This window comes from Medicago sativa, chromosome 7 (genome assembly GCF_051527215.1).
Source record: "Medicago sativa cultivar Bolivia chromosome 7, Bolivia_mono, whole genome shotgun sequence".
Classification (NCBI taxonomy): domain Eukaryota; kingdom Viridiplantae; phylum Streptophyta; class Magnoliopsida; order Fabales; family Fabaceae; genus Medicago; species Medicago sativa.
The window spans coordinates 94,148,197-94,168,808 of record NC_140755.1 but is presented as its reverse complement, the minus strand read 5'-3'; the positions used below and the strand labels follow the sequence as shown (position 1 = coordinate 94,168,808).

Sequence of the window (20,612 nt, the reverse complement as noted above, 5' to 3'; positions counted from 1 at the left end):
TGAGGTAATAACTTCTAAGAATTAGTGGCAAAATTGTATACTTTTTTTTTTGTTAGTAATAAAAAAGAAAAAAGAAACACGTAAACACACAATGCTGTTTTCCGTTTTATTCGTGTGCATCGGTGTCTAATATATATTCTATAGAATCCCTATTTGAATGCCAACATTCACCGTACCAAGTACATAACCATGTTTTTTAAACATTTTTTTTTTTTTGAAACAATGTTTTTTTAACATATAAAACATGTTTTACGCTAGGTTTTTTGACTTGAACTATTTTTGTGGAGATATTGTTGGAAATGGAAACCTTATCGTCAAGTCAGTTAAGGATTTTTGTGTTTGTATATTTATTCATCTATGTTTTTACGATGTTTGTTCCTCTTCTTCCTCCGCAGACACAGACACTAGTGACTCTCGCATGATCAACCTTCCATCTCCATTTCAACTCCCTTCATTTTATTAACAGGTTCTTATTTTCTTTATTATTATTACAACCATTCTTTTACTTTATCATTTACGTACTTCAGTGTCAGATTTTTTAGTATTGAAAATAAAATTACAAAACCTTCTATTTTTGGTGTATTGAAATTGAGAACAATACCAAATTTGGTCGGTAGATAATAAAGAAAACAAATAAGCTTCTTAAATTAGAATTAGTTTTGCATCAAAACTTAAGACCATTGTAATTGTGGCCTTAAACCTGAGAAATTACTTTGATGAGGAATTATAGGAATTATTGTTGGGGGGTTTCTAGTTTTATTGTGGACAGGTAGCACTTATTCTTGTGATTTTAGTTTTCGTATGATCATGTATGATTTTTAGGTAATAAATTCTTAAGAAAAGTGACAGCAACACAAACTATAATACTATGTTGTTTAGCTCACTTTTTAAAATAATTTCTCAATCCACACTCTTATATTCTCATAGTTCTCAAAATACACTACCAGGGGATGTTAGAAATTGTCATTTTTCATTGGATAAAATTCATATACATTCCACCACGTTATGTGAATCTCGTTTTCAAAATGTAGGGGTAATGTTGTAAATAAAATGTTAAGAGTTTGTGTTGCTAGCCGGTAAGGATATCTCCATTTCTCAAAAGAAATAGAGTATGTGTTTGTAATATTTATATTCTATGTTGGCTTTTATTTTAATTTTGAAGGAAAAAAAATTAAATTGTCAATAGTCAACTTTGTAGCAAAAAAAGTTGAGCTAAAAGATATTAGTTTTCAAATTTTCTACAACTGAAGCATAGGTTTATATTAAAAGTTTTAAAAAAGAATTGAAGTGTTGAGTGTACTTTTGTTCAGGAAAAAGGAAGAACTAAAAGGAGTTAACCGTTAACTTTGAAGTTGCCTTTATATAATGGTAAAAAAAAAAAAAATTGGATTATTATAGAAAAAAATTTAGCAAAAAAATGTTCAACTAAAAGATAGTTAATTTTCAAATTTTCTATAATTTAAAAAATACTTGGATTGTTAAGCGTAATTTGGAGTTGAATTTATATATTGACATAGATACTCACTGATATTTGTATTCTCCTATTTACACATGCTCTCTAACTAATCCAAATAACAAACTAACTAACTTCTCTAACTACTCTAATATCTATTATTCTATATCCTAACAGAAATTGAGATCCGAACTAAACACTTTTCCATTCATAAAATGCATTTTACATACTTGGAAGTGATGTGCATAATTTCAAAATATCTTACAGGAATTGACAATGAAAGAAAAAAGAAAAGGTTGCAATCCAACTGAGATGAATATGGAGTCAAACAAAAAATTGAAAAATGTGAACAAGAGTGTGGACCCTCAGCTATGGCATGCCGTTGCAGGAGGAATGGTGCAAATGCCAGAAGTTAACTCACATGTTTTCTACTTCCCTCAGGGTCACGCCGAGCATGCATGTGAACCGGTGAATTTCAGTGCTTACTCCAAAATTCCGTCTTTCATTCCATGTAGAGTTGAAGCAATAAGATATATGGCTAATCATGAGACCGATGAAGTGTATGCAAAACTCAGGCTTGTTCCTATGAATATTAACCAAGTTAGTTTTGATAATGATGGTGTTGCTGGCATCAACGTGTCTGAAATAATTAAGGATAAACATCAATCTTTTGCGAAAACCTTGACACAATCTGATGCAAACAATGGTGGTGGCTTTTCTTGTCCTAGATATTGTGCAGAAACGCTTTTTCCTCGTTTGGACTATTCAGCTAACCCTCCTCTTCAGGATATTTTTCCCAAGGATGTTCATGGCGAAAAGTGGCATTTCAGGCACGTTTATAGGGGAACACCGAAGAGGCATTTGTTGACAACTGGATGGAGTCCTTTTGTCAGCGACAAGAAACTTGCGTCTGGGGATTCGATTGTGTTTTTGAGATCTGAAAACGGCGATCTTCATGTTGGAATTCGGAGGGCTAAAAGGCGAAATAATGTTGGAGTCGATCCTTTGTTAGGGTGGAAATCTGGTAGTGGAATTGGAATTTGTCCTGCACCACCTTACGGAGGATTTCCATCGTTTTCGGGAGAGGAAGATAATAAACTTCGAAGAAACGGTAAAGGTAATGGATTGCTAATAAGTGATGGAATGATGGGTAGGGGGAAGGTGAAAGCTCTAGAAGTTATTGAAGCAATAAAACTCGGTACTAATATGCAGCCGTTTGATGTGGTTTATTATCCTCGGTCAGGTACTCCTGAGTTTCTTGTGAAAACTTCTTTAATTGGAACAGCACTTCAGATTAGGTGGTGTCCTGGAATGAGGTTCAAGATGGCCATTGAAACTGAGGACTCATCAAGGATAAGTTGGTTTATCGGAACTATTGCTTCTGTTCAGGCTGCTGATCCGTCATGGTCTGATTCTATGTGGAGACTTCTCGAGGTATATACATGTTTATTATACACTCCCTCTAGAATTAATTTACTTGAGAATTTGTTTTATTGATGAATGTTTTGAGAATAATAACGGTAAATACAGTAAAGTTAGTTAGATTTTACTTATATTTTGGTCAACGTTGTCATATAGCAGCTATAGTGGCACTATATTGCTATGCCTTGTGGAATTTATACAAATCACTATTGTTCTACCATAGAATGTGTATTCTTGCAACATTTTCTTTTTCCAAAGCATAATCCTTTTAAGTTTTCATCAGTACCATAAATTGGAAGCTTCCTATTATTAGAATTTGCTAAAAATCCTATACCTACATCACTATCATACATTAGGTATCCCCGAGGGCCTTCACATATTTTACTTTGAATACATTCAAAATTTGCAAGTTAATGTATATATTTGTGTATGGTAATATAGATACAATGGAACATTGTTGGTACCTAATGAAATTGTAAGAAGAGAATTAGATTAGAATTTCATACTAATGAAATTCACAGTGTCCTTTTTATTGCATATATTACTATGTCATTTTGAATTACATTAATTTTGACCTTTGTTTCAGCCGTGAATGATTTTCTGATGTCATACTTTTTAGGTTACATGGGATGAACCTGAGATACTTAAAAATGTGAAAAGAGTGAATCCGTGGCAAGTTGAAATAGTATCGAACATGCCTTCGATCCCTCTTTCGCCTTTCATACCGCCAAGGAAGAAATTGAGATTACCTCAACTCCCAGATTTCCCAATTGATGGCCAATTTCCAATGCCAACTTTTCCAAACAACCTTCTAAATCCTAATATTCCAATTTTTTATTTACCCGAAACTAGTCCTGCCGGCATGCAGGGAGCCAGGCATGGTCATTTCGGTCTTACCTTACCAGATTTTCATAATCTTCCATTAGGACTCTTTCAGCCTAGTTTCCAACAACCGTTTAATAATAATATTGCGACGATGCCGATGACTGTCCCTAATAACTTGGCATTGCAAAAGCCGAACACCAGTGAGAACATTTCATGCTCGCATTCGATATCAACTTCTGCACAATCTTCAGAGAAACCGGATCATGCAAAGCCGCACCAACTTGTGCTTTTTGGCCAAACAATACAAGTCGACACTGGAAATGAGAATTCCGAGAAGAAAATGACTAATCATTTGTCTGATTTTCATCTACAAAGCCTGCCGACACGTACATCTGATGAGAGGTTCGAGTGGAATGCTAAGAACCAATGCGAAGAAACATTCGCAGGAGAAACATTAGAGATGAAACATTCAGGTAAGAATGAATAAAATTCAGTATCTTTCTACTAGAAATTGATTTATGATATATGATAATAACTTATTTGTCTCTCTTTCAGAGACTTCATCAGAAAAGCTAGGAGGTTGACAATTTTAATGGATTCCACTAGCGGCGCGAAAATGGAGGATCAGCAAGAAAAAAACCACCGGTTCAATTGTAGAGCTGGATGATCAAATTCCTCTATTACCATTTTGACACATTACTCTTCCTATAGCAAGATTTTTGAAAATTTTCCCCTTTTCTTTAGGATTATATAAGATGGCTTACATTAATTTTTTACTTTGTTGCAAAATGTTGTTGGGAATAGATGTGAAGGAGAGAAGGAGTACTAGAGAATATAGAGCCTAGAGATCCAATATCTCTATGACAATTTACTCCAATTCTGTTTTATCTTGTATTATGTGCAATGTATGGCTGAAATTTTATATCAGGCACTAAAAAAATTGGTTCATGTTCCAAAGAATAGTACAGTACTCGGTTTCCATTTCAATAGGCAACAAGAACGGATCTAAGCTTTGTTAGTTTCAATTTTTGATGTAATTTTTTATCTAACCATTCGGCATTCATGTAATTGATTGTTAGGAAATTGGTGCATGGTTGCATCATTCTTTCTATGAATTCTCTAATGTCACTAGAAACGAGTCGTTAAGCGCGAGCCAAAAGAAAGAAATGTGGACAACTTTTGATAATTTAAAATATGTTTTTTTTTTCTTCTATGAATTCAGATTATCTGTGATAATAAAAAGACACTCTAAAGAATATTGATCGTTAATTTGATTCGAAAACATATTCATTAAATCAATTTTATACAATCTCGATCATTTATTTAGATCGAATGATCGAGATTCATAAATGTTTGGAATAGTTATTGTTGGAAATATTATAATTCTATTTTTTTTGTATTGCAATTTGCAATGCTTGACCTAGGTCCTAGAAAATTAATAAGTAGAAGAAAGAAAAAGAACAAAAATTAAAAAGTTTGTTTGTTGAATGTCTAATCAGCATATAGATAGAAACATAGGTGGGCTTGATTGAATCAGTAATACTAGGTGTTTTCACACACAACAACAAATTCACACAGACCAGCTCTCAAAATCAAACTAAAAAGTTCAACCAAAGAAAGTTTTGATCATGATGAAAATATATGTGGAAAAAATTGTTTTTATAATTGCAGGTTTAGTCATTCTATTTTCGTTATTTTGTAAAATTGGTCCTCCTATTTTAAAATATGACGGTTTTGATCCTCTATCAAATATTTGATCAAATATGATGATATGACATGTTTTAAATGGAGTTTTTAAGAAAATTTTCTCCCAATTTCATCGATGTTGATCTTTTCCATCATTAGATCATATATTAATTATATAACTCTACCTTTTTTATACCGACAGTGCTAAATTGATGTTTTTCTTATGTTTTAAATAGACATTAAACATTAACTTCTTAAATGAGCAGTGCCAAGGGTACGCTATGTGTTAGAGGAGTAGCACTTTGGTGCCATAGCTTTGGTGCCATTGGTGCCATAGCTTGCATCTCCACCACACACACACACATCACACACACATCCCCACACACATCCACACACATTAATGGCCAGGATTTCCCCAATGGCACCAAAACTATGTCATGGAAGTATTTCCCGTGTTAGAGAGGGGTAGCTTTGGCCACCCAAAAATTATCTTTTTGTTGGTATTATTAAGTGTAATTTATGTTTAGCTACCCCAATAAAATATATTTACCCACTTTAAATAAGTTTATTTGTATAAAGTTAAGAAAAATATAATACTCAAAAGATTACCACTTGTTTAATCGATTTATTTTTTCTTATGTTGACATCTTTGGTATTTCAAACAACTAAAAAGAGAGCATTGTTAGCAATGAAAATTGTAAAGATAAAACTAAAAAAAAATCACTTCATGTTTACATTGTAAATATAGACGAGGCCAATTATAGATGACATGACTTTTTGAAGTGTTGTTGAACTAATTTTTTTAATTAAATAGCAATTGTTAGTTTTATTTTTGTGTTGTTACTTTGATTTACATTTTAAATAAGTAAAACTATTGAGATTTTTTCTTATGAATTAAATTTAATATATTAATTAAATTTTCTTCTTCTTATATTTGGTCACTTCCGTACAAAATTGACTAGTTTCGCTGCTGTGTAGTGCTAAATTGTACGCTATAAATCTAATGAAAGGTATTAACTGAATCTATTTATTTTTCTTTGGATAAATTGGCGTTACTAAACATGTGTTTAGACATTGCCAAAAGAATAAAGATAGATAGACACCCTTGATGTGTACATCCCTTTGTACCACTCTGAAAAATTTCAGTTAACCAAATATATGGTCTGTGTGACCACATTTTTTCAGTTGCGTGACCTCTATTTAGAAGCTGAAAAATATGGTCACGCAACTAAATGCACGTAACCACTATTTTTCCACTTAGTTAACCAAATAAATTTTGGAAAACTATCGGTCACGCAACTAAAAAATGTGGTCACATAGACCCTATACTTGATTAACTGAAATTTTTCAGAGTGATACAAAAGGGTGTACACATTAAAGGTGTCTACTTATCATTACTCTTGCCAAAAAGCTTCGACATATGTACTTGTTTATTTTTATTATAAGAATTTATGCAAAATAATATGTTTAATGTTTAATGTTTAATGTTAAGGCAAATATGTTTAATGTTTTGTCGAATCGGGGTAGAAGGAGTGGGTATGGAGGAGGGAGTTCGGTTGGGGAGGGGGTTTTGGGGAAGAAAGATGAGCAGTAAGGGTTGGTGAGGGTGGTGTGGTGGGTTGGGTTTGTAGGTGTAGGTGGTGTCTGATGAAGATTGTCTCTTGGAATGTAAGGGGTCTTGGGGGGTTTGAGAAGCGGAAGGAGGTGAAGAAATTGGTAGTTGATAAAAGGCCGTTTATTGTTTGTCTTCAGGAAACTAAACTTATGCAGATAGATAATTTGTTGTGCTCCTCTTTGTGGGGTGGTTCGTCTCATGATTTCTCTTATCGTCCATCTGTTGGTGCGTCTGGTGGGTTACTTATTATGTGGGATTTGGAGGAGGTGTCGATTAATGCGTCATTTTCTTTTGATCATGTTCTAGTAGTTCAGGGTAGATTTCTGAAATCTCAAGATGATTTTGTGTTATTCAATGTGTATGCTCCTTGTGACGGGAGGAGTCAGTCATTGTTATGGGATTCTTTAAGTGCCCATATGTCTCTTTATGTTGGTTGTAAGATTTGTGTCTGTGGGGATTTCAATGTGGTGCGGGGTGCCGTGGAAAGAAAGAGTATTATTTCTTCAGTTCGGTCTCAAGGAGGTGTTCTTCATGATAAATTTAATGATTTTATTGACAGAGAAGCTTTGGTTGATCTCCCTTTGATTGGTCGTCGTTTTACTTGGTACCGTGGGGATGGCCAGTCGATGAGTCGTATTGAAAGATTCTTATTGTCCGAGGCTTGGTGCTTGCGATGGCCGAACTCTCTTCAAGTGGCTCAACTTCGTTGTTTATCTAATCATTGTGCTTTGGTCCTCTCTGTCGATGAGCAGAATTGGGGTCCGAAACCGTTTAGGATGTTGAAATGTTGGGTTGATGTTCCAGGTTACAAGGATTTTATGAGTTCTAGATGGCGCCAGTTGCATGTTAATGGTTGGGGTGGGTATGTGTTGAAGGAGAAGCTAAAATTGATTAAAGTGGCTCTTCGGTAGTGGCATCAGAATCATTCTCAAAATATTCCAAGTAAATTAGAGAATATCAAAGGGCGCATGGCCGAATTGGATGAAAAGGGGGAACATTCTTTTTTAGGGGATGATGAGGTGGAGGAATTACATGATCTTTCTGAGGAATTGCATTCTTTATCCCGTATTCATTCTAGCATTTGTTGGCAACAGTCACGTATCCGGTGGTTGCGGGAAGGGGATGCTAATTCAAAAAAAATTCATGGTACGATGGCATCAAGAAAGCGCATTAATACCATATCTATTTTAGAGGTGGGAGGTTCTACAGTGGAAGGGGTTGTTGATGTTCGTGACGCGGTTTTTAATCTTTTTCTAACCACTTTAAGGCCCCTGTGGTTGAGCGCCCTAGTGCAGCAGACTTAAATTTCAAGAAGCTCTCTGTTAGGGAAGGGGCGGCCTTGGTGAAACCGTTTAGTATTGAAGAGTTGAAAATCGCGGTGTGGGATTGTGATAGTTACAAATGTCCTGGACTGGACGGAGTCAATATCGGATTTATCAAAGACTTTTGGGAGGATATGAAAGAAGATTTGTTGCGTTTTGTGTCTGATTTTCATCGTAATGGAAAGCTTATTAAAGGTATCAACAGTACTTTTATTACTCTTATCCCTAAAAAAGAGTGTCCTCAATCGTTGAATGATTATCGTCCTATCTCCTTGGTGGGGAGTTTATATAAGGTTTTGGCTAAGTTACTGGCTAATCGATTGAGGTCTGTCATTGGTAGTGTTATTTCTGATACTCAGTCCACGTTTGTTAAAGGTAGACAAATCCTTGATGGTATTTTGGTGGCTAATGAGGTAGTAGATGAGGCCAAAAAATTCAACAAAAATTTACCCCTCCTCAAGGTTGATTTTGAGAAGGCGTATGATTCGGTGGACTGGAAATATTTGGATGATGTTATGCGTAAAATGTCCTTCCCGACGTTGTGGAGGAAATGGATGAGGGAATGTGTTACTACAGCAACGGCGGCGGTTTTGGTAAATGGAAGTCCTACAAATGAATTCTCTTTGGCTAGAGGGTTGAGGCAAGGAGATCCCCTGTCGCCGTTTCTATTTCTTTTGGCGGCAGAGGGTTTTCATGTGTTGATGGAGGCCATGGTTTCTAATAATATTTTTTCTGGTTATCGCGTGGGTCGAGATCAGAATATATCGGTCTCCCACCTTCAGTTTGCTGACGATACTTTGATATTGGGTGAAAAGAGTTGGGCGAATGTTAGAGCAATGCGGGCTGTTTTGCATCTTTTTGGGGCTGTGTCTGGGCTTCAAGTAAACTTTCACAAGAGTGAGTTGGTGGGGGTAAATGTGAACCGGTCATGGCTTCTTGAAGCGGCAGGGATGTTGAATTGTAGAGTTACTTCCCTTCCCATTTTGTATCTCGGCCTCCCTGTGGGAGGTGACTTCCGTCGGTTGAATTTCTGGGAACCTGTTATCTCTCATATTAAGGCTCGTTTGTCCAGTTGGAAGAGTAAATTCTTATCGTTTGGTGGCCGCCTTGTTCTTCTGAAGTCTATCCTGACCTCGTTACATGTCTACGTTCTTTCCTTCTTCAGAGCTCCCTCAGGTATCATCTCTTCTATCGAATCTCTTTTTATTCGTTTTTTTGGGGGGTTGTGAGGAAAATAGGAAAATTTCTTGGATTGATTGGAATACTATTTGTTTGGAGAAGGAGGTTGGTGGTTTGGGGGTAAGGAGAATTAGGGAGTTTAATTTATCTTTGTTAGGGAAGTGGTGTTGGAGGGTGGCAACGGAGAGACATGGGTTATGGTTTAATGTGTTGGCTAATAGGTATGGAGTTGTGGGGGGCGCATTCAGGCCGGAGGTCGGGATGGGTCGGCGTGGTGGAAGGAAATTGCCAATATGAGGGATGGGGTTGGTTCGGTGGTGGGGACCTGGTTTCCTGACAATGTTATATTAAAGGTCGGAAACGGTGTAGATACTTTATTTTGGTTTGATAGGTGGGTTAGGGAGACTTCTTTTCAGGTCCGTTTTCGTAGGTTATTTGAACTCTCAGATAATAAATTTTTAACTGTAGCGGAAATGTTTCAGTTGGGGTGGGGTGAGAGTGGGGAGGCGTGGAAGTGGAGGAGGAGACTTAGGGCTTGGGAGGAGGAGCAGTTACAGGAGTGTAGGTTGTTATTATTGTCTTTTGTTCCGCAGGTTACCAACAACGATGTTTGGATTTGGGTGTCGGATCCAGTAGCAGGTTACACGGTTAAAGGAGCCTATCATTCCCTTTTGAATGAATTGATTGTCATGCCTTCTGCATTTCCTGCGGTTTTGCCTAGTATCTGGAGGAAAGATGTTCCGCTTAAGGTTTCTGTGTTTGCTTGGCGTCTGTTTCGGGATAGATTGCCTACAAAGGATAATTTATCTCGAAGGAGTATTATTCACGAAGATGCTCGGGGTTGTGTTTCTGGTTGCGGGTTGCCTGAAACGGCATATCATCTTTTTTTACATTGTGTTGTGTTTGGCCAGGTTTGGTATCTTGTTCGTCATTGGTTAGGTATTTCTTCGGTAAATCCCCTAACCATTTCGGAACATTATCTTCAGTTCCGCACTTCTTCAGGTTCTGCTATTTCCAGATGCTCTTTTATGCAATTGCTTTGGTTTGCAACCATTTGGGTAATTTGGAAGGAAAGGAATGCAAGAATTTATCGAGCTAAAGAAAGCACTATGCATCAGTTGTTAGATAATATTAAGCTTATCTCATTCTCGTGGTTTAAAGCTAGTTCTGTTGCATTTTATTATAAATTTCATGACTGGAGCCAGAACCTTTTTATTGTTTGGGTAATGGTTAACTGTCATTTGTCTGTCGAACTTTTGATGTAATTATTGTCTATTTCTCCGGCACACCTTGTGCTGGTGGGATAGCTGTGTGGTTCTAATATATCTCATTTTGATTTCTTAAAAAAAAAAAAAATTATGCAAAATAAAAATGACAGAAAACAATTAAAAGGCTGCTAGTAAAGTAGTGGTTTGTGTCTTGAACAAAAAAAAGTAGTGGTTTGGTTTGTGTGTGTTTTTTTTTTAAACAATACGGTGTCTCTCTTATACAAGCAGTGCTGAAGTTGTACGCTATAATTAACGAAAGAGAAGAAAGGTTACGTAAAAAAAAAATTTTTTGTTACTTCCGGAAATCATGCTCGTGCTATTCATGTGTTGACTGTCTCGTAACAATATGCATGCAATTAGGGTTTTTGTTATTTCTTTTTTTCATGGTGTGCAGTTATAGTAAACTCTTTTTTATTTTTTTTTCTTTTTCCTTTCTTTCGAAAATAAAATACGCCGCCACAGTAAACTTATCAACAACTCTTTTCCAATTTTCTGTATCTTCATACACTTCTTCCATGGTATATCTTCCCTCACTCCTTTTTAAGCAAGACCATAGTTGTTACCGTTACATACTTTGTTTCCCCTTTCAATTTAAACTTACAAGTTTATTCAAACTATATACTCTAATATTTACTCGTGGTAATTTTACAGTGTGTTATCATTCATTCCCTTGAGTTTCATTTTCAAATTGTGCCCTTGATTATAGATTCACTTCTTTGAGGTAAGGGGGCAGATTTTTTTCTTTGGTGTTCTTGATGTGTTTAATAAATTGTTTGCGACTTTTGTTAGCTGAAATATTTTGGTTTGTGCTAAATGTGACTTGTGTATGATAGTAGAATTATTGGATAAATTTTGATTAGATATTGAATGCAATATTGAGATTTATTATATGTTCGGTTCGGTGTTGGATTTTTAGTTGTTTAAATCCTAAAATTTTGGTTTAATAGTTAATAGTTTAGGAGGTGCGTGACCAAGGTAATGAAAAAGGATTCGTTTAAGAATATGTAGATGCAGGTTTTTGTGTGCAGTGAAGCTAAGTTAATGTTTGTCTACGTGAGTGTATTAGTTATGATTCTCACACTCAACTCTTCATTTCAACTCTTTTCAATTTATTAACTGGTCCTTATCTTTTTCACTAGTATTCTATCAGTATTACGATCTTTGTTTTGCTTTATCATTTACTTCATTGTGAGATATTCTAGTTTTGAAACTAAATTAATAAAAACGTGCTACAAAGTTAATTATTAGAATATATCTCTATATTCATATTCAATTCTAGTATTAATCAAGATTAGTTAGTGATGATTAAACATTCAAATTATGGTTTCTATTTTTGTGGTATCAAAATTGGGATCAAACCCAAGTTGTTTAACTTCTCAAATTAGAATTGGTTTTGCCAGGGCTCAGGGTGGGCAGGGGTACCACTTTTTTAGAGGCATCCAAATTATTATTTTTATTTAGTTATTAGTATTACATAGATGTATTTCTTTATAATTCGCTTTGATTAATTATATTGAAAATATATTTTTAGAGAATTTTGATTTTTTTGAAGGAAAAGTGCTTATAGCATTTCATTAATAATAATAGTTTCAATACAAAATGGGATATCATAATAAATATTGGGACTAGCTAAAGAAGTGGCTTCCCTTGCTAGCGCATGAGCCGCCGCATTTGCTTGTCGCCGAATAAACTCAACCCTTGAGTTTGTGAAAGAAGTGGAGAACAAATCTCGACACGCACCAATAATATTTCCAAATTCTGAAACATCCGTTGTGCGCGAGTGGAAGGCATCTCTTGTAATCTTCGAATCAACTTCGAAATCAACATGATCAAATTGCATATCCTTCATCCATTGTAGTGCATGATATAATCCCAAAGCTTCACCAATTGCTACCGGGTAAATGTGATTAAATTGATGCACCTTAGCTAACACAAAAGTTCCGGAGTCATCCCGAACACAAATGCCTATACCAGTTCGCTTAAAATGGTCAGAGAAAGCTGCGTCAACATTGCACTTGAACCTACCGGCACTAGGCGGTTGCCAATGTGGTAAAACAGGTCCGGTTTGCTGCTGTTGCTGCAGAACTGACTGCTGCACAGACACGACAGCAACAGATCCAGTTTGCTGATGTTGTTGTGGTACTGGCTGCACAGACACGGCAGACTGTGTCTGCTGCATAGCCGGCTGCTGCAGCACCTCTAACTGTGGTGAATGAGCTTCCTGCCAATCCTCAATCATTTGTCTAGCTCTGTCAACAACTTGAGCACTCACCTCAGTTACATCATCCCAAATTTTAAGGTTTCTTTGCTTCCACAAGCTCCAACAAGTCGCAGCAAATATCTGTTGAACATTCGTGGTTGAATTCTGAAGCAAATAGAATATCATGTCGACAGCAGAATCAGAATTTATGGATGCCTGTTGAATATCATACCAAATTCCAGCTGATGTCCAAACTTGAATGGCAAACGGACATTCGAATAACAGATGGTTTAGGTCCTCATAAGCATGACTACAACTAGCACAATTCGTCGGACACACAACCCCCTTATCTTGCAATCGAACTCTAGTGGGAAGACAACCCCTACACATACGCCAAATCAGATGTTTTACCTTAGGTGGAATCTTAAGCCGCCAAATGTTTCGCCAATTTCCCGGTCGGTGGAGGTGGGAAACATCAACCAACTCTTCAACACACAGACGATAGGCGTTTCGCACCGTATAACAACCGTTCCTCTCAACCTTCCAAACAAAACGATCAGTCCGGACTTGATCATATAAGGGCGTATTCAGAATAGCAGTGGCAATGTCATTACTAAACACCTGTCTGATAATAGGTGCATTCCAAACCTTACCATGCTCGGATATTAAGCTTTGAACTTTAAAATCACGGACATTCGAGCCCCCCACTATGCTGCCATCAATAGACTCACCATTAGATAACCAGGGTGCATCAAGGATTGGAATTGTTGCACCGGAACCAATACTCCAACGCGCCCCACCACGAACAATAAAACGGGCACGCAAAATACTCCGCCACACATAGCTTGGATTATGACCAATGGTGGCAGTAAGATAGAATTTTGATTATAAATGAATCTTTTGCAATAAAAAATGTAAGAAAAACAAATATTGAAATAATTAAAAGGACAAAATTTTATTGTTTCGCCCAGGGCACTAAAAATCTTAGGACCGGCCCTGGGTTTTGCAATCCGCCCCCCTATATTCTCACATGCCTCTTAAAATACACTACTAATTTCAGCCAAAATATACTGCCGCAGACCCTTCTAGCAAGCTAATGAGGGGACTTGGGTTTTTATCGAGTGTAGTTCATGCAAGACCCACCACTTTATATGGCCTTGGGTTTTTATCGAGTGTAGTTCATGCAAGACCCACCACTTTATATGAAACTTGTTCTCAAAATATTGGGACAATGTTGTAATTGTCAACAAAATGTTAAAGTTGATGTTGCTAATCGGTTAGGATCTCTCCATTTCTCAAAAGAAATAGAGTTCTATTTAGAAAGAGATGAAAAAATTTGAAAAATATTATAAAAGAATAATTATTAATTATGGTGCATCTCGCTTGACGGTGAAACCCACTATCTACTTTTATTACGTGTCTATCTCCAAATAGTTTATTTTGAGAGATTATTCGGAACCCAAGATTTAAACTTTAAAGAAACACCTAAACAAATTAGTAAGAAAAAAAAAGAATAGAATAAGAAATAATATATCTCAACAGTTTCCCTTTTACAATAGAGAATACTTTATTCACAATTATAATTATTTAAAGATCGGCGGAAAGACGGACATTATGGGCCCGACTATCTACAATTTATTATTGAATTTCATTGTGTTTGTCATTTATATTATTTGTTAATTTAAATTTCAAAAAAGATTTTAGATAGTTATAGAAAGTTTTATAGCAAAAAAATCTTCTAATAAAAGATAGTTTTTTAATTTTCTTTAATTTAGGTATATATTTAGATTCATTTAAAAAAGAATTGGATTGTTAAATGTAATTTTGTCTAGAAAAAAGTCGGACAAAAACGTACTTTATTAGTGGTTAACCTTAAATTTGCATTTTTTTTTTGTTGGTACAAACCTTAAATTTGCATTTAATATACACATTTAACATTAAATATACACAAATAAAGTACGTTTTTATCACTAAAATTTGTGTTCTCCTAATTATACACATACTCTCTAACTAATCCAAATAACAGTCTAACTTCTCTAACTACTCTAAGATATATCATCTATATCCTAACAGAAATTAAGAGATCACAACTAAACACTTTTCTATTCATATAATATAATGCATTCTACATATACTTGAAAGTGATGAATTTTATTTAAAGAAAATCCATTCCCTATCATTCTTCATTGATTTTTAGTGATGTGCATAATTTTTAAAAATCTTACAGGAATTGACAATGAAAGAAAAAAGAAAAGGTTGCAATCCAGGTGCAACTGAGATGAATATGGAGTCAAAGAAGAAATTGAAAAATGTGAACAAGAGTGTGGACCCTCAGGTATGGCATGCCATTGCAGGAGGAATGGTGCAAATGCCAGAAGTTAACTCACATATCTTCTTCTACTTCCCTCAGGGTCACGCCTAGCATGCATGTGAACCGGTGAATTTCAGTGCTTACTCCAAAATTCCATCTTTCATTCCATGTAGATTTGAAGATATAAGATATATGGCTAATCATGAGACCGATGAAGTGTATGCAAAACTCAGGCTTGTTCCTATGAATATTAACCAAGTTAGTTTTGATAATGATGGTGTTGCTGGCATCAACGTGTCTGAAATTAAGGATAAACATCAATCTTTTGCGAAAACCTTGACACAATCTGATGCAAACACTGGTGGTGGCTTTTCTTGTCCTAGATATTGTGCCGAAACGCTTTTTCCTCGTTTGGACTATTCAGCTAACCCTCCTTTTCAGGACATCTATCCCAAGGATGTACATGGTGAAAAGTGGCATTTCAGGCATGTTTATAGGGGCACGCCGAAGAGGCATTTGTTGACAACTGGATGGAGTCCATATGTCAGTGACAAGAAACTTGCTTCTGGGGATTCAATTGTGTTTTTGAGATCTGAAAACAGTGAACTTAATGTTGGAATTCGGAGGGCTAAAAGGCGAAATAATGTTGGAGTCGATCCTTTGTCAGGGTGGAAATGTGGTAGTGGAATTGGAATTTGTCCTGCACCACCTTACGGAGGATTTCCATAGTTTTCGGGAGAGGAAGATAATAAACTTCGAAGAAATAAGAAAGGAAATGGATTACTAATAAGCGATGGAATGATGGGTAGGGGGAAGGCGAAAGGTCTAGAAGTTATTGAAGCAGCAAGACTTGGTACTAATATGCAGCCGTTTGATGTGGTTTATTATCCTCGGTCGGGTACTCCTGAGTTTTTTGTGAAAACTTCTTTAATTGGAATAGCACTTCAGATTAGGTGGTGTCCTGGAATGAGGTTCAAGATGGCCATTGAAACTGAGGACTCATCGAGGATACGTTGGTTTATCGGAACTGTTGTTTCTGTTCAGGCTGCTGATCAGTCATGGCCTGATTCTCTGTGGAGACTTCTCCAGGTATAGACATGTTTATTATATACTCCCTTTAGAATTAATTTGCGAGAACTTGTTTTATTGATGAATGTTGAGATTAATAACATTAAATACGGTGAAGTTATTTATATTTTGGTCAACGCTGTCAAATAGCGGCTATAGTGGTGCTATGGTTCTCTGGTATAGTGGAATTTGAACAAATCACTATTGTTTTTAGTACAAAATGTCATCAAAGAGTGGCTATAACAAAGCTATAGCACTATTGCATGGCAGAATTTGATCAAACAACTACCTTTTGCGATCTGAGATTGACAACACCGTTTGGTCCGTCAAATATGACAACTTTTTTGTTCGTATTTGAGTACAGAATAATATCTTTCAATCTATGATGTATTACTGAGAAATGGTGGTGTGTTTTCATTCTGCTGGGCCCTTTAAAGAAGTTTTTCCTTTTTGTATGATGTAGCTCCATTTTGTATAATATTATTGCAACATTTTCTTTTTCCAGATCAGAATGCTTTCAAGTTTTAATCAGTACCATACATTGGCAGCTTCCTAACATGAGAATTTGGTAAAAATCATATACATGCATTGCTATTCTTCATTATGTATCCCTCAGGGCCTTAACATATTTAACTTGGATGCATTTAAAGTTAGCAAGTTGATGTGAATATTGTTTATGGTAATATTGATACAGTAGAACACTGTTCTTACTGATAAAATTGTTTAAAGAAAATTAGATTAGTATTTAGTACTAACGAATTTCACAAGGTTCTTTTTATTGCTTATTACTATTACATTTTGAACTTTGTTTCAGCTGCGAATAATCTTCTGATATCATGCTTTTTAGGTTACATGAGATGAGCCTGAGTTACTTAAAAATGTGAAAAGAGTGAATCCGTGGCAAGTTGAAAGAGTATCGAACATGCCTTCGATCCCTCTTTCCCCTTTCATACCGCCAAGGACGAAATTGAGATTACCTCAACTCCCAAATTTCCCACTTGACAGCCAATTTTCAATGCCAACTTTTCCAAACAACCTTCCAATTCCTAATATTCCAAATTTTCATTTACCCGAAACAACTCCTGCTGGCATGCAGGGAGCCAGGCATGGTCATTTTGGTATTTCCTTACCAGATTTTCATAAATTTCCATTAGGTCTATTTCAGCCTAGTTTCCAACAACCGTTTAATAACATTTCTACAATGCCGATGACTCTCACTAATAACTCGGCATTGCAAAGGCCGAACACCAGTGAGAACGTTTCGTGCTCGCGTTCGATATCAACTTCTACACAATCTTTAGAGAAACCGGATCATGCAAAGCCGCACCAGCTCGTGCTTTTTGGCCAAACAATACAAATTGACACTGGAAGTGAAACTTCCGAGAAGAAAATGACTAATCATTTGTCTGATCTTCATCTACAAGGCCTGCCGACACGTTCCTCTGATGAGAGATTTGAGTGGAATCCTAAGAACCAATGCGAATAAACTTTGGCAGGAGAAACATTGCAGATGAAACATTCTGGTATGAATGAATAAAATTGAGAATCCTTCTACTAGAAATTGATATATGATATGTGTTAATAATATATTTGATGCTCTTTCAGAGACTTCATCTGAAAAGCTAGGAGGTTGACAATTTTAATAGAGTCCACTAGCGGCACAACAATGCAGGTTGACGATGGAGGATCAACAAGAAAAAAAAAAAACCACCAGTTAAACTTAGAGCTGAATGATCAAATTACTCTATTACCAATTTGACACACTACGTACCCTTCCTGTAGCAAGAATTTTGAATAAAATTCCCTTTTCTTTAGGATTATATAATATGGGCTTACATTAGTTTTTTAATATCCAATATCACTTTAAATATGATTAGTTTTATAGGAATTTGCCTATGTGTTCCAACTCTTTGACAATTTATTCCGATTCAGTTTCATCTTGATTTTGTGCAATCTAAGGCTGAAATATCATATCATGTTACTTAAAACATTGGGTAACAAGGACGGATCTAAACGTTGTTAGTTTCCATTTCTAATGAAATCATGTCGTATCTAACTAACACTTCGGTATTCATGTAGTTGATTGTTAGGAAATTGGTGCATAGTTGCATCATTCTAGGATAAGCATTGAATGTGTCATCTTTTTAACTACTGTAATAGTACAAATCACGGTTGTATTCGTACCAATTGCAATACTCCCTCCGTCCCAAATTATCTCCGTCCCAAATTATAAGCACAAAAAAAAAAAATCACACTTATTAAGAAAACTAAAATATTGTAGTTTGTAGTATAGTTTTTTGTGTTATCCTTGGAATAAGTTTCATAGAAAGATGTAAAAACAATTTGTATTGGTTATTAGTTATAGAGAAAATGAAAGAGAGAGCATAATGAATGCAAATTGCATTTAATTTCTCCTTGGAAAACATGATTTTTTGAAAAAACATACTCCCTCCGGTCCTAAATATAAGCAAATTTGACTTTTTAGATTCATTCAATTAAATATGTATGTGGTCCATAATATGAACCACATACATCATTAATTAAATGAACCTAAAAAGTTAAATTTGCTTATATTTAGGACCGTAGGGAGTAATTAAATATGTGTTATAAAATAAACATAAAGAACAAGATCAAAGAAGAGGAGGAAGAAGATGATGAAAGCTTTGTGTTATTCTATTCACAAGTGTCTCCTTTACATTGCATATATGTCCTATTTATAAGACACAAATATTGTAAGTTACAAGTGTATGAAGAGTCATAGGACTAAATGTAAATGGTAATGACTAAAGCCATTTACTCATAGGAGCTAGGGAATATAGAAAGCTAAGGAACAATGGACATCCACATCATGCTAATATTATTATTCATAACACTCCCCCTTGGATGTCCATGAAGGATATGCCTCATTAATACCTTTACTAGACAAAAACCCGGTGGGAAAAAAAATTCTAGTGAAGGAAAAAGAGTACAACATCCTTTTGTGTTATAATCTGCCTCGTTAAAAACCTTACCAGGAAAACCCAATGGGATAAAACCATGGTTAAGGGAAAAAGAGTGCAGAACACGTTTATGTCTCCCCCTCATAAAGACAATCATATATGAGACGAAGAAAGTCAAATAATCTTTTATACTGATCACTCAAAATTTTTACTTGGCGGTGATTCTGTAAAAAGATATCTTCATGTTCTTCTCCAAATTAGCAGTTCTTGAGGTATTATCTTCATTTTGAGTTGTTGCAAGAGCCCCTTTAAGAAAACCACGAGTTTCTTGTATTTGTAAAATCACCATCCTTAATAAAAGAGCATTCTTCACTTCTTTGACGTAGTGTTAACATTTCCATATGATTAAATAATATTGTTGTTTCTCTAAGATACAAATTGTATGTCTGACTTTGCTGCAATATCTGTATTGACAAAATTAAAATACCACGATATATATAATAAGCAAAATATATTAGTGTCCTCACTTAACCAACTCAAGTTGCTCATAACTTTCTTGAGGGCATAATCTTTACTCACATCAAGTGACATCACAATCATTCTAATTTAAATAACAAATTTTAGAACCTCTTCAGGATTTCTAATAATATTTTATACCATTATAATAAAATCGATTATAATGAATTCATTTCCAAATCCTTAAAATGGACAAATGATGTCATCTTTTCAATAATTTTGATAGTGTCTATTACGCAAATGAAATCCTTCAGGGAGTTTCATATATCACTATCAAGTGAGCCATACAAATATATTGTAGCACATCTTTCATATAATTTGAGTCTTTCATGTGCTACTGAATTTATTCAAGTATGAAAAAGTTCTTGAATTCACTTCAGGTGAATATGTGCCTAAAGAATATATGTCTCTTAAAAATAAATGGTAGACATTTACCAATTCACTTTAGGTGAACATATCACACTCTATATATATGTATTTTACCATTCTAATTCTCTTTTCGCGCGAAAAACCATACATATCTAATTAATTTCACATCTTCGAGTGTGCGGACTACAGGTCCAAAAATCCAGCTTTGCAAAGCGAGTTTGATTTCACTGGAATTGTCTCTTTCCATCTTCATATATTTTCTTTTTCAATAATCTTTAATAGACTTGAATTCCCGATCCTCATTATTAGTTATCACATATAGTGCTATATTATATCCAAAAACACGTCGACGTTGACTTTACTTCGGTTCCATCTCATTTCATTGAGATCTTTCATTCATGACATAATTTATTAATATTTCATAAGTTTCAAGTACCTG

At 35.3% G+C, this 20,612-nt stretch overlaps 4 protein-coding genes and 1 pseudogene across 4 annotated transcripts; 4 read left to right on the top strand and 1 right to left on the bottom strand.

The window, feature by feature from the left end:
- Positions 1 to 332: 332 nt before the first annotated feature.
- LOC146910516 (auxin response factor 18-like) lies at positions 333 to 4,484 on the top strand. The gene is made up of 4 exons (XM_085723532.1): positions 333 to 466; positions 1,721 to 2,887; positions 3,495 to 4,173; positions 4,258 to 4,484. The coding sequence occupies exons 2-4, from the start codon at positions 1,730 to 1,732 to the stop codon at positions 4,365 to 4,367; spliced, it is 1,947 nt and encodes a 648-aa protein (XP_085579658.1). The 5' UTR covers positions 333 to 466; positions 1,721 to 1,729; the 3' UTR covers positions 4,368 to 4,484.
- A 2,549-nt stretch (positions 4,485 to 7,033) lies between these two features.
- On the top strand, positions 7,034 to 7,912 carry LOC146910515 (DNA-(apurinic or apyrimidinic site) endonuclease, chloroplastic-like). Its single transcript, XM_085729445.1, has one exon. The coding sequence runs from the start codon at positions 7,034 to 7,036 to the stop codon at positions 7,910 to 7,912; it is 879 nt and encodes a 292-aa protein (XP_085585571.1).
- A 240-nt stretch (positions 7,913 to 8,152) lies between these two features.
- On the top strand, positions 8,153 to 10,767 carry LOC146910514 (uncharacterized). Its single transcript, XM_085729444.1, has 4 exons — positions 8,153 to 8,227; positions 8,269 to 9,403; positions 9,489 to 9,622; positions 9,724 to 10,767. The coding sequence occupies exons 1-4, from the start codon at positions 8,153 to 8,155 to the stop codon at positions 10,765 to 10,767; spliced, it is 2,388 nt and encodes a 795-aa protein (XP_085585570.1).
- Positions 10,768 to 11,948: 1,181 nt separating this feature from the next.
- LOC146910513 (uncharacterized) lies at positions 11,949 to 13,360 on the bottom strand. The gene is made up of 2 exons (XM_085729443.1): positions 12,511 to 13,360; positions 11,949 to 11,980 (listed from the first exon to the last, which is right to left on the bottom strand). The coding sequence occupies exons 1-2, from the start codon at positions 13,358 to 13,360 to the stop codon at positions 11,949 to 11,951; spliced, it is 882 nt and encodes a 293-aa protein (XP_085585569.1).
- A 1,846-nt stretch (positions 13,361 to 15,206) lies between these two features.
- On the top strand, positions 15,207 to 17,886 carry LOC146910512 (auxin response factor 22-like; annotated as a pseudogene).
- Positions 17,887 to 20,612: the final 2,726 nt, after the last annotated feature.

Bases quoted from the DNA above. Each gene is read 5' to 3' on its own strand.
- LOC146910516 (XM_085723532.1), top strand. From the start codon at position 1,730: ATGAAAGAAAAAAGAAAAGGTTGCAATCCAACTGAGATGAATATGGAG. The intron at 2,888-3,494 runs GTATATACATGT...CATACTTTTTAG, and splicing joins CTATGTGGAGACTTCTCGAG to GTTACATGGGATGAACCTGA. The intron at 4,174-4,257 runs GTAAGAATGAAT...TCTCTTTCAGAG, and splicing joins ATTAGAGATGAAACATTCAG to ACTTCATCAGAAAAGCTAGG.
- LOC146910515 (XM_085729445.1), top strand. From the start codon at position 7,034: ATGAAGATTGTCTCTTGGAATGTAAGGGGTCTTGGGGGGTTTGAGAAG.
- LOC146910514 (XM_085729444.1), top strand. From the start codon at position 8,153: ATGGCATCAAGAAAGCGCATTAATACCATATCTATTTTAGAGGTGGGA. The intron at 9,404-9,488 runs GTAAATTCTTAT...TTCCTTCTTCAG, and splicing joins TCGTTTGTCCAGTTGGAAGA to AGCTCCCTCAGGTATCATCT. The intron at 9,623-9,723 runs GTAAGGAGAATT...GTTGGCTAATAG, and splicing joins AGGAGGTTGGTGGTTTGGGG to GTATGGAGTTGTGGGGGGCG.
- LOC146910513 (XM_085729443.1), bottom strand. From the start codon at position 13,360: ATGTGTAGGGGTTGTCTTCCCACTAGAGTTCGATTGCAAGATAAGGGG. The intron at 11,981-12,510 runs GTGCGTGTCGAG...TTATTAATTTAG, and splicing joins AGAATTTGGAAATATTATTG to TTTCAAAACTAGAATATCTC.